Raw genomic sequence first — 19,092 nt, 5'->3', positions numbered from 1 at the left:
ATATAAAAAAAGAAATAAGTGACCACATGGTTTGCAGGTTTCTAATGTGCCATGTTCACTGAATATTCTTTTAAAATAAAATCTCTGTAAGGACACTTTGCCTCCCCACACTAGCCTTCTGACCCGGAAACCCTACCCCCACCCCATCCTGAAATGTGTGGCCGAATGATATTAGAAGCAAGAACTTTTGGAACTGCAGCAAGATACCACAATCATATACCCATAACAGATATGATTTAAATATCACTTTTGTAAAAAGAGAAATCATTTTTAAAAAATGATATTACCACTAATACGCCATTAGTAACAATATGCTCATCAGGAACTGGGCTGCAAAACAAAATAAATATATTTGACATGTCATATCTGGTCTTTGGTAATGGAAATTTACGTTTCTAGTTGCTAGTTTGACATTCCATGTTAATGTAATTGACTCAACATAGCCCAGATCATGTAATCTAATTACAACAAGACTGGGGGGGGGGGGGAATTATCTGATAGTTACCCTTTGGCAATGCTTTGCCAGATCACAAGAAACTTGAGCTCCAGGTCCATCTGATTTGATATGCAACACAGTTCCGAAGTTTATTTTCTAGTGTTATATATTCTTAAATACATTGCATTGTTTGGGGTGTACTTACATGCTCTCCCGGCTAAACTCTACCTCCAGAGTTTCTGGAATCTGTAAAAGGATAATTACATTGTTTTGGTTTGAGATAATGTTTTCCTCAACTGTTAACAGAAAGAAAAGCTCCATGTGCAAGTATGATAAATCCCATTGCTGAATGGATCAATTGGGAGGGGTGGACAAAGCTCTCCATTTCAGTTTCTCTCTGTTTCACATTTCAGTTCATCTCATTTCCACATCAGTTTCCACATCATACACATTTGTTCGCATTTCTCCTGATATACACATTTTTGCAAACAATTTCCCATAACATAATGCCCTTTATCTTTGTTAAATATTCTCATATGCCCTTTCCCCTACTATACTATATGCTTTTACGCACGGCGATTCCACCTGTTAATAATGCCCTCCCAGCAGCCTTCGGTTCTACCTTCTTACTTTTGGATCCAATGGAAATGTGAGGTAAACTCTTTCTCCAAGCTGGATCTTGGAAACATCAAAGAGAACAGTGCAGAGATTCTTATCCACGAGGCAGTGGTCTTCATCGTGAACCATCATCTCCAAAACATTCTGAGAAGGGAAGCAAAGTTGATCATTGTCAGGGATAGAACTCAAAAGGGTGAGATGGAGGAGGAGGCTGGTGGGGAACACACACACACACCCTTCTCCTGACGCTGCAGGAGAAGAGGGAGGCAGCCTTGATTTACAGCAGGGCTTTGAGGAGTCTGAGGAAGGTCACAGTGTGGAGATAGACAAACAAAGGAGTGGAACATGTTAGAAGAAGAGGGGGAAATTGCAACAGGGCAGCCAGCTGACCCATTGTCATTGGAGAGTATTTCTGATCCCCCTTCTCCCAGAACTCGGTGTTCATTAAGGGTGTAGGAACAATGGAATCAGAGACTTTTGGCTACAAACAGCTACCCTATGTGGGAGGAGGAGCCCAGTTTGAAGCAATGCCATGTTAAGGCGTGTTGCGTTCTTTTGTCTCTTAGGATTGAATAAAACTAATTAAAAGGGACTCTCCTTGTTTTCTATGCTCTTGCTGCAGCCAGGAGAGGAATAGCTTTCCCACAGCCTTGACAGTCATCAAGGCTTGCTTCTGGACCACAAAGCCCAAACAACTAGAAAAAAGAATGTGTCAGCCCATTCTTTCCATACATTAGAAAGGAAGACAGAAAAGGCACCGGAAGGTATGTGGACATGAAAGAGAGAAAACTGGCATAAACTATCTTCTAAATCTGAATCAGTTACTTACTCGAACAATGGCTTACATCTTGAAGTAACATATAGCTGCAGTAGTACCCAGTGTATACTAACACAGCAGCAGCTGAAGCAACAGTGTGTCTTGTGGCAACTTGAAAGTCTAAGAGCACAATCCTAACCCTAGATCTGCTGGGATGTGGTGAATTTCCAGTTCAGGGAACAGGTTCCTGGCTCTGCCAGAGATATGCTGGCATACGGGCCCAACCCTGGCTCAGCTAGGGTAGGTTAGGTGAGCTAAGGTGCCACCATAAGCCCTGAAAAAAGAGCATTTGGGACATTCTATTCCACCTGTCATGACTAATAGCTGCTAATAGATTTAAGGTTAATAACTAACAACCATCTCATCTTCTGTACCCAAACAAGCAATGATTTTGGTGGGTCCTTTGTAGGTAACAACTTAGCAAAACAGTATTCTAAATATGGCTGAGGAGTTCAGACAAATTATTAATCGTTGACTTTGTGCCTTACTTTGACCCGCGTCTGTATCCTGAAGTAGAAGGTTTCATTCCATACTGGATCCTTACAGTCCTTAATAGTCTTGGTCCGAGGTCTTTCAAATGAAGCTGTTGGCAGGTACAAGCTCACATAGCAATCAGACTGGCTAACTGTTTTAAAAAGAGTCAATTTATTATTATTAGGCCACATTAAATCCTTAAACTTTAATGTTTACCATTGTCATGATCACACAGTGTATACAAGAGAATACATGGAAACCAAGTCACTTCTTCATTGTATCCCTTCTCTGTGCTCATCCATTTTAATTTTTATACCATAAAAATCTATTATATTGCATAAGCACTGTGAAAGAATTGGACTTCATTGTCCCTGGTTACGTGTATGCACTGTTGCATATTATATGTGGAAATACATATTTCACTTGTATGGGTGGTTGTATATCATAGGGTCATGCTGTAGCCTTATTAGACTTTACCGATTGGTTGGGTGAGCGTTGCTCCCGGACGGGAGGAAGGAAGTCAAATGACACCGAGGTTTGGTTCAGAGAAAGAGTTTATTCTGCTCTCCGGATAGTAGAAGGCACTGCGTGAATCGGATCACAGCAAGCACACTTAAAGAGCGGTTACACACAGCTTATATACCCTTTCTGGTCCCTGAGGAGTATTATTGGAAGTAATGCAAAAATGGAGAAGGGGAAGGATGATTTGTTAAGAGATGTAAAGGCAATATAAAGTTAAGAAATGCATAAGAAGTGGTTAAAATGGTGGATCATCAGAGGTGCTGATGGAAGTCTAAAAAAGATTGTATAAGTGATAAGTTTTGTGGTACATTTTATAATTTATATGTTAAAATCAATTATATATATGCCCCCTCCCCAGAAATCCAGCCACGTCAGCTTATACACATAAGTTGACATCCATGACCATAAACAGATGTTCCTGTTCCTGTACTCTTGACCATAAAAGGATGTTCCTCTTCCTGTATTCCTTATCTTGGGGTAAGAAGGTCACCAACTCTAAGAGCACTCCTGGCATCATTCCCGAGCGTGGGGGTGTCAGCGTCACACAAGATAAGATAAGCTCCAGCTCTGTCATCCTGTCTCCACTTTGGAACTGGAAAGGGCATTCATTAAGCGTCACATACTGATAAAGGAGAGAGCTTTGTTTATACAGCTGGGTTCTTGGCTCAAGTGCTCAAGTTAATGCATTTTAGCTAATGGAGAAGGAAAAATTGGGATTTTGGGGCCCGTTTCAGACTGACTGCACAGTCGGATTTTAGATTTGGGAAACCCATTCCTACAATGCATATTTTTTCTGTCTTACATATCTTTCTTGTTGTCCGTTGGGGGGTTCTAGAGTTATCCTGGAAGCCTAGCAAATAACCTGTGGCTCAAAAGTCAAGGCAGTTTCCCATTGTAGATGTGGGAAAGGTCATGTCTCCTGTTTGAAGGATTCCATGACTTCCAGTATCCTTTTAGATGGAGGCTCTGACTGGCAAGAAGAGGAGGAAAAAGAGTCACAGCAGCCTGTGGTTTGCTGCAGGTCATCCTTGTAATGCTAAATCATAGTTTGACATTACATAATCAGCTGTAGGACCGTACTGATGTAGCCTTTAGGATTCAGTATATGTGAGTTGTCTCTATTTTTTACCCATCCATACGCTACTCCAGTCACATGTCAAAGTTATATAACACTTATTTCATCTACAAACAGTGGAAGCTTTAGGAGTAGCAAAAAGGATCCCACAGTAATATTTTCAGTCAATTTGGTATGTCAGTGGCACAGAGCCATAGATACACAGCACCCAAAAAGCTTATTTGCTAGTGCTGTGGCAGATTGCATCAGATTCTTTGAGGAGCTTAGAAAACAAGCAAGAAGTGAAGAGTTATTTTGTAGTTAATTAGTAAATTATTCATAAATAATCGCTTGCCACTTTTCAAAGTGCCTGAAGAAAATAATATAGTTATTATAGGACAGGGTGGCTCTGTTGTTGTTGTTGTTGTTGTTATGCAACCCATCTGACAAAGTCTAATGAATGGACAATCTACAACATTCCTTCCTGATAGCGTTTTTTCCCCTTGCCGCTTTTGACATCACAAGTAAGTCAGAGCTAAGTCAGTAGGACATATATAGGATATAAAAACCATGTTTTGTTCCTGTTGTCCTATTTCTCTCAGAGGCAGGTGAAATTCATATTAAGAAGAAATGATGACTAAGCACAATATGTTTGTTTCCTTATGATGGAACATCTTCCTTGGTGTGGTTTTGTTTTGTTCTGTTTTAGAAAGCTATCATAAATCACCCATTTAACAGTTCTCATGGACTGCAAGAAGATCAAACGCATCCATTCTTAAGGAAATCAGCCCTGAGTGCTCACTGGAAGGACAGATCGTGAAGCTGAGGCTGCAATACTTTGGCCACCTCATGAGAAGAGGAGACTCCCTGGAAAAGACTCTGATGTTGGGAAAGAAGAAGGGGACGACAGAGGATGAGATGGTTGGACAGTGTTCTCGAAGCTACAAACATGAGTCTGACCAAACTGCGAGAGACAGTGGAAGACAGAAGTGCCTGGCGTGCTCTGGTCCATGGGGTCATGAAGAGTCGGGGCAGCATGATCCCATGGTGCCTGGCATGCTCTGGTCCATGGGGTCCATGGGGTCATGAAGAGCCCCCGACAGCATGATCCCATGGTGCCATCGCAGCTGCCCCACCCCTGCCTGCTCTCCACCTCTGGTGCCAGAGCATGAAGCTCCGCCACTGACGGAAGATGGTGTTGCTCTGTACATGGTCTGGAGAAAGCAGAGGGGGAGCGGTTTTTCTCCCTCTCTCATACATTGAAAGATTCAAGACAACAAAGTAAGAAATGCACACAGCAATGCACACAGCACATTGCTGACCTATGAAATTTGTCCCATAAAATGTAGCGGTGGCCCCAGTTTTGAAAGAGAATTAGAGAAATTCATGGAGGATAAAGCTATCCACTGTTACCAGGCACGATGGCTACATTCCCTCTCCTTGGTCGGAGGCAGAATGCCTCTGAAAACCAGCTGGTGGGAAACACAAGTGGGGAGAGCACAGTTGCATTCAGGGCCTTTTTATGGTCCCCAAGGCACCTGCTTAGCCACTGTGAGAAGAGGATGCCAGACTAGATGGGCCTTTGTATGTTTATAGAAAAACAAACAGAAGCCTATATTATGGATCGGCTCTGTAATAGAATTAGAGCAGGGTAGCTAGCATGGTTGCTTTTTTCCCAGCTGAAACTCGCCAGAACCTCACGGTTCCAACACCTCATGGTTGGGCGCCATTGCCATTCTAAGAGAATGAGGGAGGTGTTCATGGTGAGTTCCAGCCCCTCTTTTTCTAGAAAAATAGCACTGGTCTTCAACTTCCGTCAGCTGAAACTAGTTTGGCCAATGTTCGGGAACAATGGGAGCTAGCATCATGTTCATGTCTGAACTTCTTCATGGTAACCATTGCTCCTGTGCCAGAGTCATGTACAGTATATATTGTTGTTTCTGGCTCTCCTCCTTTATTGGGCGAGTGATGTCCCAACACTCCCCATGAATGAGCGCAATTGGCAGTTGAATCTGATCTACAGTTTTGTTATAAACTCCTCCCACGCCCTTTCCCAACTTCCATAATTTATGTAACCTTTATCGCAGTCTGTGTTGTGCCTTCTTTATATCTGATATGTAACTGAGATGCTCCTCAAATCACTGTCCTCCTGACAGCCTTCATATTCAAATTACAGGATAGCTATCATAGCTCATGCAAGATGTAATCAAGTTTTCTGCCTCTGTAAGCTACTGCTCTTTTAAATTCAAAATTATAATAATATAATAATAATAAATTTTATTTATATCCCGCCTTCCCCAGCCGAAGCCGGGCTCAGGGCGGCTAACAACACTAAAATAGTGCAACATTATAAAAACATTATAAAAATTAATTAAAATCAAAATTGATGGCAACCATAAACTAAAGTTTTGTAAAGATTGCCAAAGGAGGGAGTCAAGCTGCATCCTGACCAAAGGCCTGGTGGAACAGCTCTGTCTTGCAGGCCCTGCGGAAAGGTGTCAAGTCCTGCAGGGCCCTTGTCTCTTGTGACAGAGCATTCCACCAGATCGGCGCTACAGCCGAAAAAGCCCTGGCTCTAGTTGAGACCAGCCTAACCTCTCTGTGGTCTGGGACCTTCAAGATGTTTTTATTTGAAGACCGTAAGTTCCTCTGTGGGACATACCAGGAGAGGCGGTCCCATAGGTACAAGGGTCCTAGGCCGTATAGGGCTTTGAAGGTTAAAACCAGCACCTTAAACCTGATCCTGTACTCCACCGGGAGCCAGTGCAGCTGGTATAGCACTGGATGAATGTGATCTTGCAGCGAAGACCCCATAAGGAGTCTCGCTGCGGCATTCTGCACCGCTGGAGTTTCTGGGTCAGTCTCAAGGGCAGCCCCACGTAGAGCAAGTTACAATAATCCAGTCTGGAGGTGACCGTCGCATAGATCACAGTGGCCAGATCAGGGCGAGAGAGGTAAGGAGCCAACTGCTTAGCTTGGCGGAGATGAAAAAATGCCGCCTTTGTTATAGCTGCAATCTGCGCCTCCATGGAGAGGGAGGTATCGAAGATTACACCCAAACTCTTAACGGATGGTGCTGGCACTAATTGCACCCCCGCAAGAGATGGGAGTTGCCTCCTCAATCCCATATCGTCCCGTCCCTCTGTCTTCGAAGGATTTAACTTCAACTGGCTCCCACGTAACCATCCAGCCACAGCTTCCAAACATCTGGTCAGTGTGTCTGGGGCCAAGTCAGGATGGCCATCCATCAACAGATAGAGTTGGGTGTCATCAGCATACTGATGGCAGCCCATCCCAAAACTCTGGACAAGCTGGGCGAGGGGGCGCATAAAGATGTTAAAAAGCATCGGGGAGAGTATCGCACCCTGGGGCACTCCACACACCAAGGAGTGGCGTGACGACAATTCCCCCCCAAGCACCACATACAATTCTAATTAATAGAAACTGCCTAAGTATGTTACAGTTTGTTGTCGATAATTAGGTTTGTTATGTACTGATGTTCTCACCCTGGGCCAGCAGGGGGATACTGTAGATAGTTTTCACTCAGGTCCACGTCAGTTATTTTAGGCGGGAAACCCTGGGTTGTTGTTGATAGGCTTGGGCAAGGTCCAGCTTAGCGAAGACCTTACCTTCACCCAGGGAATGCAGCAGGTGTTGGACAACAGGAACCGGATAAGCGTGCTGCTGAAGTGCCTTGTTGATCGTGCACTTGTAGTCAGCACAGATTCTCACAGACCCATCTGGCTTGACAGGCGTGACGATGGGTGTTTCCCACTTGGCGTGGTCAACCGGCTCCAAAACTCCTTGGGCGATCAGCTTGTCCAGTTGTTCGTCCACCTTAGCCTTGAGAGCAAAGGGAACCCGGCGTGGCTTTAGCTTGATGGGGGCGACTTGTGGATCAAGGCTAAAGGAGATGGGCATACCTGTATATTGCCCCAAAGTGCCGTCAAAAACCTTGGTAAAGTCTTTGACCAGACCCTCAGTCTCTGCGTTAGAGATGCAGTTGATGCCAGTGACTTCCAGGCCGAGGGCATCAAACCAGTCTAGCCCTAGGAGGCTTGGCCGCTGACCTTCGACCACCACCAACCGGAGCAGGCCCGAAAAATCCTTGAGGGCGATCCGGAACCGGCCAACGCCTACCACGGGAATGTCGTTTCCCTGGTAGTCTCTCAGGTGTACGCGGTGAGAGTCGAGTTGCCTTTTGGACACTCTGGGTACCAGTCTTTTGATGGTGCTCCAAGACACGATGGACAGGGCAGACCCGGTGTCGATCTCCATGTCCCATGGAGCTCCTTCAATGAGCACCGTGACGTTCAGCTTGCATCGTGTAGGCGAGTCGGTTTGGCCAATCGTGGTTCCAGACGGGCAGCGGCAGTTGGTGAGAGTGAAATAGCTTTCCTTGGCAGACTGGAGTGAAGACTTGGACTTGCGAGTCGGTGAAGGGGGGGGTCAGATGGAGCCGATCGGCAGACCTTAACGATGTGGCCCCTTCTGGAACACTTCCTACAGATGGCGTCTCTGAATCAACACTTGGCACGGGAATGGTTGCCTCCGCAGCCGGCACATTCCGGTTGGCCCTTGGACTTCTGTTGGAACTTCCTGCGCTCCCGCTTTTTCTGGTGCACGTCATCGTCTTCACTGGAGGATGCCTCATCACTGCTGGCCTCTTCATGATGCACTGGAAATGGCTTCCTAGCAAGGCGCGGGCTGCTGGACTTGCGGATCTCCTGGGCAGAGCATTCAGCAGCTTCTGAGGCCACAGCCTCCTCAATGGCTTTCTGTAGTGTGAGGTCTGGCTTGGTGAGGAGACGCCGTTGCAGATGGATGTCCCGGACCCCGCAGACGATTCGATCCATCAGGGCATCGTCTAAGTCTCGGAACTCGCAGTTCATTGCAGCCTGTCGCAGGGCGGTGGTGTAGTTGTTGATTGACTCCCCCTCTGCCTGGTTCCGGTGGTAGAACGCATGGCGGGCAGCAATCTTGGATGGCTTTGGTGCGTAGTGGTTGCGGAGCTTCTCTTGGATCGTGTCCCATGGTGTTGCCTGGACTGCTTCAGGCGCAACCAATGCTCGGGCCGTCTCAAACACCTCAGGCCCACAGAGGCTGAGGAATAGGCCCCGCTTACGCTCCTGTGATACTTGCGTCAGCTCGTTGGCTTGGAGGTAGCAGTCGAACCGAGCGAGGTAGGAGTCCAATGATTCAGAGGTTGGCGCAAACGGCGGTAGAGGCATAAGTGAAGCCATGATTCCAATGCCGGTGTGAAGGGCGATGGATGGAACACCGTGCTCTAGCCAGAGCAGTCAGCTCTGAATTGGTTCTATTCAGTGATTTCGCTCAGTGATTCAGCTCAGTGATTCAGCTCTGCTCAGAGGGTGGCTGCATCTGGCTGTGCTCTGATGTCCATCGATCCCATCCTCGCCGCCAGTGTTAAGTTGTGGACGAACAAAGCAGACGACACAGTGATTTATCCAGAGCAGCTCTTTATTGTCAGCTGGACAGAGCTGAACAGCCACAGCTCAGCCGGCCTGCTTTTATAGGAGCCAGCTGTCAACATTGTAGCAACAACAATCCAGGGTTTCCCGTCTAAAATAACTGACATGGACCTGAGTGAAAACTATCTACAGTATCTTTGGCATCTTCCAAAGCCTTATGGAGCATCTCCTGCGAGGGCTTCCAGGCGTGGTACCATATTTTGATGACGTCTTGGTGTCCGCAGACTCACACCAGCAGCTGTTCGAGCGCCTCCGTGCCGTGCTGACCAGGTTCCAACAGGCCGGGCTCAAGGTAAAGAGGGAGAAGTGCCAGAGTTCCTGGGCTATCTTATCGACGCCTCTGGCCTTCACCCGACTACATCCAAGATCCGCGCTATCCAGCAAGCCCCCATCCCAAAGAACAAGACGGAGTTGCAGGCGTTCCTGGGGCTGCTGAAATTTTATAACATGTTCCTGCCCCACAAAGCCACGGTGGCTGAGCCTCTTCACCGACTCCTCAGCACAAAGACGCAAAACAAAACAAAAACAAAAACATTTAAAAAGAAAACACTTCCATTTTTCAAATTCCATCTTTCAATAACTTATTTCCTCGGCCTCCTCCCACCTCCCTTTTTGTATTCCAGTTGTTAATCAGATCAGCAAATTCTTTCCATCTTTCATTGCTTACTCGCTTATTTGCCTTAGACCATTTAAACCTTATTCTCCCATCAGCATCGAAAAAATTGTCCAAACTCCAATCTGCTAAGCAAAGAAAAAGAAGAAGAAACCTTAAATCTTATGCCCTTAAATCCTAATATCGTATACCCTTAAATCCTAATATCTCAAATCTTTATCTTATTTCCACTAAAGCCAAATAGAGTCATTCCACCATCTCCCAAAAGTTCTTAATCATACAATGTTATGCTAAATACTATTTTTAAAAGTTCCCAATTTTCCCCACCATCTCATCCCCCTGGTTTCGGATTCTGCCAGTCTTTTCTACAAATTTTATCAGTCTTTCCTGTCAGCCATTAGTTCCATCAACCCGGTTCCCTTATGTCCGAGGCTCTTAAATCTTCTCTCTGGACTGCCTGCAAGTTTCTTTCCAAGCCTAAAATTGAGTCCCAAAGAACTTCTTTCCCGACGTCTCCTTTTCTCCTCTTCAGCATGCTTGCCCAAGCTCCTTGTTTCAATTTATAGACCAAAAGATATTCCAAAGCGTACTCCACAGTCTCTTTGGGGTTGCAGAAATCCATTTTTCCAAACTTTCCCGCAGTGCCACCCTCCAACATATAGACCATCCATCTTGCCTTACTCAGTCCAAGTGGGGCACTGCCTCTCCAAGTCAAGTCAAAACCTTTATTGCATTAGCAAACTGCCATAGCAAAATAAGACAATACAAAAAAGAAAAAAGACAAACTAGAGACAAGCAACCCAGCAAAATTCAGGTGTTTTGGCTGGCGTAGTGACATTTAAGTTACCCGAAGACAATAATGCAAAGATATAATAGCCAGCGCCCAAAAACTAGTATGCGGGTATATATAAAGCACAAAATGGCCCCAGAGCAGACTCAGCATATTGAGTTAAAAGTAATAAAAAGATTAAAACAGGTCCAGGTCTAGGGCACGCTACCCTGTCAGAGTAGCCCTGAGTTTCAGAGCCTGCACTATGAATATTGCCACCCCACGTGAGATTTGGGGATTTGCGTCCACAAGAAGCGATTTCAAACAGTCTTCCTTAGATGTAATGGTGGACGGGATCAAAAGGAGGAGCTTAGATCTTATTGGCTCATAAATAGGGCAGTAGAAAAAGAAATGTATGAAGTCCTCTACTTCATTCATTGTGCATGGACATAGACGCTGGGTAATAGGGGTCTTAGAATAAATCCCCTGCAGGAAGGCCGTGGGTATAGAATGGAAGCGGGCCATAGTAAACGCTCTTCTCAAGTTGGGCTCCGTCAGGTCTATCAAGTAGTTGGCAAGTGATCTTACCACTTTCACTTTAGGGAGCCACATGGAGAGGCGAGCTGAGGTGGACTGTGCCCGGTCCATGGCCTCGTCTCTTGTAAGAATCCAGGCCCGGATTTTATGTTTGTCCCAAGAGGACAGCGAGTCAAGATTTGGGAGAGAGTAGCGTGCAGTAATAGTCACCATGGCCTTGGACCATTTATTGCTTTGAGAACACGTTAAAAAGGCTTGCCTGGCTAGTAGGGGATCTGGGGCATTGATTAATTTACAATAAAAGCTAATAATTCTAATGTGGGCTCTCGCAACAATGGAGGGGAGGCCCAGTTCTGTTCTTAACTGTGCTGCAACCGATCCCTTGGGGAGACCCAGTATCTTCCGTGCAAAAGAGTTTTGTAGAATCTCCAGCCGTTGTAGTGTTTTTAAATTCCACCCCCAGATTTCAACCCCATACAATAACATCGGGAGGACTTTGCTGATAAATGCTTTTCTGATTGGTGGAACCAGCTGGCCGCCTTTTGCATAGTAGAATTTCTCCAAGGCTTTGATGGTTCTGCGGGCAGCCAGGATGGTTGTATTTAGGTGAGCTGACCAGCTAAGCCCATGCTGAAAAATGATACCCAAATACTTGAATGCTGAACAATGTTCAATAGAATGGCCCTCAAAATTCCAGAGTGACTTCCGAGTTTTCATGCCAAAAGTAAGAATTTTGGTTTTGGCGAAATTAATTTTAAGGGAGTTGGTATCACAATATGTCATGAGCCCTCTGAGCATGTTGTTTAAGCCCAGCTTGGTTAATGACAGTATCACCATGTCGTCCGCATAGAGTAATATGGGGATCTTGAGCTGTTGTAAGGAGGGGGCAGATTGATTTAGGGCCTTCGTAGTTGTGACGATGTCATTGATATAGAAATTGAATAGAAAAGGGGCCAAGAGGCAGCCCTGTTTGACCCCTTTATTCAGAGGGAAAGAATCAGAAAGAGCTCCCAGAGGGCCGAATTTTACTCTGGCCGATATGTCATTATGAATTTCCATAAGAAGGAGGAGGAGTCTCTTATCTATGCTGGTATGACTAAGCTTCTGCCATAGCCTATCTCTGGGAATGGAGTCAAAGGCGGAGGTCAGGTCCACAAAAGCCGCGTGTAGTTTGCAGTTGAACCTGTTTAGGTATTTATCAATCAGGGTAAGTAGAACAAGACATTGGCCAGATGTGCTGTGACCTTTGCGGAAGCCAGCCTGTTCCGGATGGAATAGCTTTGTTTCTTCTGCCCACTCAATTAATTTCTCTAGCAAGAATCTAGAGTAAACCTTGTATGATGTGTCCAACAGGCTGATAGGTCGGTAGTTGCGCGGATCTTGTGGGTCCCCCTTTTTATGTATTGGGATAACTATGCTCTGTTTCCAGTTAGGTGGAATCTTAAGAGTAGCATTAATGGTGGTAAAGAGAGATGCTAAGATAGGGGCCCACCACGACTGGTTCGATAAGAATACCTCAGGTGGTATCATATCCTCCCCCGGGGATTTATCCCCTGATAGCATGCTAATTAGTTGAGTACATCTCTCTGGGGAGACTGGCTCCCAGGTGGGCAAGGCAGATGCTGGAAGGGTGGTGACTACATTTACGTCAGAATCTGAGGTGGAATACAGCTGAGCAAAGTGAGAGTGCCAGCTGGCTGCTGTGATGTTATTAACAATGAATGAGGGGGGTCTTAGACCTGCATTAATTAAATTCCAAAATTTCTTGTCGTCACGGGTTTTAATGGCCACTGACAGAGCCGACCAGCGTTCTTTCGCAAAGAGCAATTTCTTATGTTGGAGCAGCTTCTTATAGTATGAACGAAATTGGGCTAACTCCCTGATTTTGCTCTGAGTGCTGTCTGCTTTCATGTCTGACTGGAGAAATCTAAGCCTACTTCTGCACTGTTTGCATTCTTGGTCGAACCAGGTTTGATTCTTCCAGGATAGAATCGCACGGGAAGGTTTCGTAAGCAAAGGGAGCAAGTAGACTAGAATTTGCTGGAAAATTGAGAAATGATTCACATTCGTTGTTAACAGCTGAGCTTTCAGGGCTAGGATCTCAGGGGAATTTAGGAGGACTTTTATGTCTTGCTCCAGGTAGATGTCCCACTTCTTGCGTCCGGGGGCCAGGGTCGATGAATCCTGGGGGTGTGGTGAGCTGGGAGGCCCCAGCTGTGTGTGGTGAAAGGAGATGGCAATTGGAAGGTGGTCACTTTCGGTTCTGTTGAACACATTGAAACAGTATGCCTCATCATTAAATGCTGAGGAGGACCAGATGTAATCTATAACACTTGCCCCTCTAGATCCTAGAAAAGTATAGTATCCCCCGGACCAGTCTTTGGGTGTGCCGTGCAAGCTGTGCAGCCCGCAGTTTATAGTGAACTCCAGCAGTATGATGCCAGCCCTATTAATGGTCTTGTCCTGTGAATTCCACGTAGGAAACCACTCCTCTTCTATGAATAATTGCGACTTATCGGTGAATAAGCTTATATCTGCTCCGATTCTGGCATTGAAGTCCCCCATTATAAGGATCTCTGACTTTGGAAATTCAGCCCCAGATTTATCTAGAATAAATCTTAAATCCTCCCAAAGCTGATTTGAGTGAGAGGAGGAGTAGGTAGATGGATTGTACAAGTTTACACATATGAATTCCCCAAGCGAGCTGTTAGTGATGTGCAAAGTTTGAATGTAATTACTCTCTAACCAAAAGATAGGAGAGATATTAAGCTGAAGCTCCTGCGAAACAAATGTTACCAGGCCTCCACTAGGGCGCCCATACAAGTGTGTTTTGGTCGCAGGAATCACAAAGGCGTCATAGCCCGGTAGGGATGGGGGGGGTGAAGATTCTAAGCACCAGGTCTCTTGTATACCCATAATCTGGAATTTCGCTAAAAACTCTTTCATATCCCCGTCATCCTGTTTGGACGTCCATCCTGCCACATTCCAGGATAGCACATTAAGGCAATTTGAGGAGGGACTATGTGCTAGTCAATTGCTCTGGTTGCTGGTGGGAAGGACATTGCCAGGGGTCTGAGACAGCTCCAGGCGAGGTACTACCGAAGGTATCGAAGGGGTGGTGAGTTGATTGATGCGACCAGCAGGGTCTTCAGTAAAACCTAAGTTGTCTCTTTGCACAGTGGGTTCCTTAACGTTTATATATTGGCTTGAAAAGGTTGCGGATAAATGAGGTTCTACCAAAAGAGGTTGACTGGCAAAGGACGAGGATATAGAGTCATTTGACTGGACCGCACTGAATGAAGACTCCAGGTCAGGCATAGAAGAATAGGACATTGACAGATTACCAGGATGAGGTGTGTTTGGCGCGTTACTCTTTAAGGCGGAGGACGAGGTAGTTGATTGCAGATCTATTAGTAGAGGTGAAGGGGGTCTGCGTTGCGACGGTGTATGAGGAGCTTCCGCCAGGCAGACTGCCAAATCATCCGTTATTGGAGTCCCAGTATTTGGCAGGGGTTTCTGGGGTGTTAGCCCCTTCATAACTGGTTTCCTTTGATTTAATAGGTTGCTATGTCCAGGATTTGAGGAGATTTTCTCTTGAAGTACATGTGTAAGATGCTGCTTGAGTGTATCAAGCCTGTTTATAACTTCCTGCTGTTCTACTAATGGCAACTCGCCATAGGATGAAATAAGGTCCCTCTCCTCTGAGATATCCAGATGGCTGGGCCCGCTTTGGTCATGCTTCTTTGTTGCTGGAGTAGATAAACCAGGAAGCTTGGGCTGAGAGGGAGGGTGAGGTTCCCGGGTGGACAACTTGAGTTTCAAGACTGAGTCGCGCCTGTCTGGCGAGCAGCTACCTTTTTGTACGGTGCTGCGGAAGAGAGGTTTAATCCTGGTGTCATTAAAGACTCTTGTTGGGAAGATGCCCCAGGTGGCCAGAAACGCTTTACGCCTAACCAGTATGGAGGGAATTTTTGGAGACTGGAAGGAGAGCAATACTTTTTGGAGCCGATGGTGGTAGTTTAAAAGTTTCACTGTACTGAGGTCTATTAGCGGAGGCCAAATCTGAAGGAGTTGCCTCAGATGATCTTTGACATCTCTCGAATTATTCCACCTTGGGGACCTGGGGTCCCTACTGTGTATAGTTAGACATATTTTGTTTGGTTGTAAAATCAGAGATTGAGAGTCCAATTGAGTTTTTAGGAGGTGACCACCAGTACCGCTTTCATGTCTAATAAGGGAGGTATACCTCTGTCCCTTTAAATCCCTCGGAGGCAGAGTGTGGTTGAGCTGGAGCTCTAGCAAATGGGCCTCAAGCTTTTGGTGGAGATTATCCACCTGCATGGAGATCCCATTTATGCTCTTAAAGATGCAGCGTAGGGTCCTGGTTATTAATTGGAAATGATCGAGTCCCATGCCATCGCCGAGGGCCAACTCGGGCTCCCCCTTCGAGGTGGCTCTCACCTCTTTGTCATTATCGTTGGCATTATTCGTTGTCTTCGAGTTCACCCCCTCCACTTCTATATCGGCTGCGAGGTCAATTAAAGGATTAAAACGATTGTGAGTTTCAACCATGTAGCTAACTCCCTCATTATTTCTATTACAGTTAAGAAAAAAAGTATCAATCTTGGACTGTTTGGGCCTCGGGGGGGGCATTGCCTCATCCAGGTCCCTTGGCCGCTTGCCATGGCCCATAGTGGAGATTAGAAGCAATATCCACAGTAATTGGAAGTATCCTAATACACCTTAGAGAGTATTGTAGGAAGCAGGGGAGTGGAGAGCGAAGAAGAAAAAAAAAAAAAAAGTAAAGTTCGTTGCTTACTTACAATTCTCAGTCATTTCGGTTCAATGTCTTAAAGGTCAGACTTAGCCAATTTGCCTAATCAGTTTCCAGAGCAATGGGGAGGACTCCTGGCAACTGTAGGATAGTGCCGATATAGACCATCCATCTTGCCTTACTCAGTCCAAGTGGGGCACTGCCTCTCCAAGTCAGTCCTTCAACCTCCATAACCTCAAACTTCAATTTATATCCATCAGTTTGAGGCCCTAATATTGGGGCTTCCACATGAAATTCCTCTTGCAGAGACAGAACAGGTTTTGATTGTCCCATCCTCTTCTCCAATGCTCGTCCTTGCAAAGTTGGTTCCACTTCCCGAACCGCACCTGTTGAATTACTCACTTTCTGTGCCAAAATAGCCACATTTTGTTTCAGACCAGAGATACCCTGTTCAAGAATGCCCACTTTCTTTATGACTTGTTCCAACAGAGCTGTTATTCTATCAGCCATGTTCCCAGGCTCTTCTTGTTTTCCAGTGTTATCTACTACTCTTCAAGGCCGCTTGTTTGCAGCCTCCATGGAATTTTCCATCTCAGAAATGTAACAGTCACAGTTTCTAGAACTCCCTCTGTCGGCAACAGTTTCTTTTTGTTATTTTCAATCCGAGTTTCAGTTACAAAGTTACAGATCAGCTCCTTTTCCTTCCAAATACCACGAAATCAGTACCTAAAAATATATATCTCTGTTCATCCTTCCATAAAAGTATACTCCATTCCTCCGTTGTTGTTATTTTTTAAATTATAAAACCTTTTGACAGCCCGATCCCAGGCTTGAGGTCGTCTTTTTACTGTCCTGCAGGTCTCAATCATCCACCAAAGAATCTCCCCCTCTTCCCCTGCTTCCGAGGGGGGGGGCTCAGAAAACTTGAATGATGAAAATTTATACTTTACAAAGTCCTTTTCACAAGCTCCAGCTTACAGCAGCTTTGCTTTGATCTTTCTACAAAACGGAAGGTGGGCTTCCTGTTTAAACCTTCATATTCAAGTGCCAAATTCAGATATTTTTGTAATCCAATTCCGTTTACTTATGAAGTTTATTTAAGTCCAAATGTCCATAGGAAAAGTTGGTGCTTTCTGGTAACAGCTGTGCGGCTTCACACCCTGAAAATAGCGGTCGATTCGATGTGCCACGCCACTCACCCCACGTCGCTCCAGAGCCCCGAAACCGGGTCTCCCCATGAGTAGGGGAGGCGCAAAAGGCATGTGCCGAATCCCAAGCCCACGGTCTTCCTCCGACCGTGGTTTTTTGCGGGTCTCCGCCATTAGCCAGACGCACCAACCCGGAAGCCCCAAAAAAGAAGCACCATAGTACACACAGTTCAGCAATAAAGCAATAATTAACTTTTTACAATGTGAGACAAAATTCCTTTGAATTTCAGCTGGGTTTGCAACTAACCATGTGCCATTTTGAGTAAGCCTCACTCCCATCCTGTTTTTCAAAGCTTACCTTTCAGCTGCAGTGAGAGTGTGGTGTGTTAAAGCAAAGGATTGCTCCTCTAGCCTTCATTTGGCCTCAAACCAGACCTCCAAGTGTCCCTATTTTTCGGGGACAGTCCCGGATTTACAGAAACCATCCTGGTTTCTGATTTGATCCCAGAATGGCCTGCTTTTCCTTAGGACGTCCCTAATTTCATCTGAGAAATGTTGGAGGATATTGAGTTATCCAACCGCCAAACCATCTGACATCCCCTCCAACATATGAAAATAAGGATGTCCCATTCCATAATGATAATTATACTATTTATACCCCATACATCTTATTGGGTTGCCCCAACCACTCTGGCCAGCTTCCAACATATATAAAAACATAATAAAACATTAAACATATTTTTTAAAAAATTCCCTATACAGGATTGCCTTCAGACAGCTTGGGAGTTGAATAACTCCATACCCTCCAACATTTCTCCAATGAAAATAGAGGCAGCCTAAGGAAAAGTGGGACATTCCAGGATCAAATCAGAAACCGGGACGGCTTCTCTAAATCAGGGACATCAGACATGGAGGGTCTTATCTGAAGGCAGCCCTGCATAGGAAAGTTTTTTTTTAATATTTTTAATGTTTTATTATGTTTTTATATATGTTAGAAGCTGCCCAGAGGTGCTGGGGCAACCCAATCAAATGGGTGGGGTATAAATAGAACAATAGTAGTAGTAATAGGAGTAGGAGTAGTAGTAATAATGGAAGAGGATGTCCCTATTTTCGTGAGAGAGATGTTGGAGGGGTTTCAAAGCCTTAACAGCATGTTGAATGCAAAACATTCTGGGATTTAAAGTTTGTGCACTTTGGGGCACACAGAGGAACACAATTTATCCTTTGAAATAATTAATCAAATAAACAAAAGAAATGAATTATATAATCTTAGCATCTTTTCCTTGCTTATCTGCTTTCGCGCAATGGCAGCAGTTTTGCTATGTTACTGCCATGTCAAAATTATCATGCAAAGGCACTTCTGCTGCACAGAACCCCTGTTAGAAGTCAACATTACCACAGATTTGTGGAAGCAAGGGGGTACTCACATAAATCTGCCTTTCGTAGATTTTTTATTTGTACGATTTTCACACACAACAAATGGCAAGGTGACACCTCCATCTGCAGAACAATGACAAACAAAAAGTTAGTGAACTGTGCAGATATCTGTACAAGGGTTCATTTGGTGAAGTAGACATGAAACCTTATGCTATAATTAATTTGTTAGTCCTTAAGACGCCACAGGAATCTTGGCTGGTGTCAAGGGCGCCAGCTCCAGGGGGCCGAGCCCTTTTCGGCCCCCTCAATATTTGGGGGGTAAAGGCCAGGACCCCCAATGTCACATAAGCACAGAAGTGAAACGTGGAGCCCAGCATGGTACGACTCCAACTCCGACTCCTGCTATGGAGGGGAGGAGGGTTCAAGCAGTCTCCCACTGGTGGCAATGCCAGGATAGGAGA

At 45.3% G+C, this 19,092-nt stretch overlaps 1 protein-coding gene across 2 annotated transcripts in view; it reads right to left on the bottom strand.

The window, feature by feature from the left end:
* LOC310681937 (cytosolic phospholipase A2 epsilon-like) overlaps positions 1–19,092 on the bottom strand; it is a 68,665-nt gene that overhangs the window by 32,657 nt on the left and 16,916 nt on the right. The window contains exons 2-6 of one of the 2 annotated variants that reach the window (XM_083450094.1): positions 18,682–18,754; positions 2,360–2,496; positions 1,067–1,198; positions 642–682; positions 288–330 (exon numbers count right to left, since the gene is read on the bottom strand). In XM_083450094.1, the coding sequence (XP_083306220.1) occupies positions 288–330; positions 642–682; positions 1,067–1,198; positions 2,360–2,496; positions 18,682–18,754 (426 nt within the window). The remainder of the gene's footprint in view (positions 1–287; positions 331–641; positions 683–1,066; positions 1,199–2,359; positions 2,497–18,681; positions 18,755–19,092) is intronic. The other variant, XM_083450095.1, reaches the window with a different exon arrangement.

The sequence above is a fragment of the Podarcis tiliguerta genome, assembly GCF_965153285.1.
Source record: "Podarcis tiliguerta genome assembly, chromosome: 1".
NCBI lineage: Eukaryota > Metazoa > Chordata > Lepidosauria > Squamata > Lacertidae > Podarcis > Podarcis tiliguerta.
This window is presented reverse-complemented; position numbering and strand designations above follow the sequence as displayed.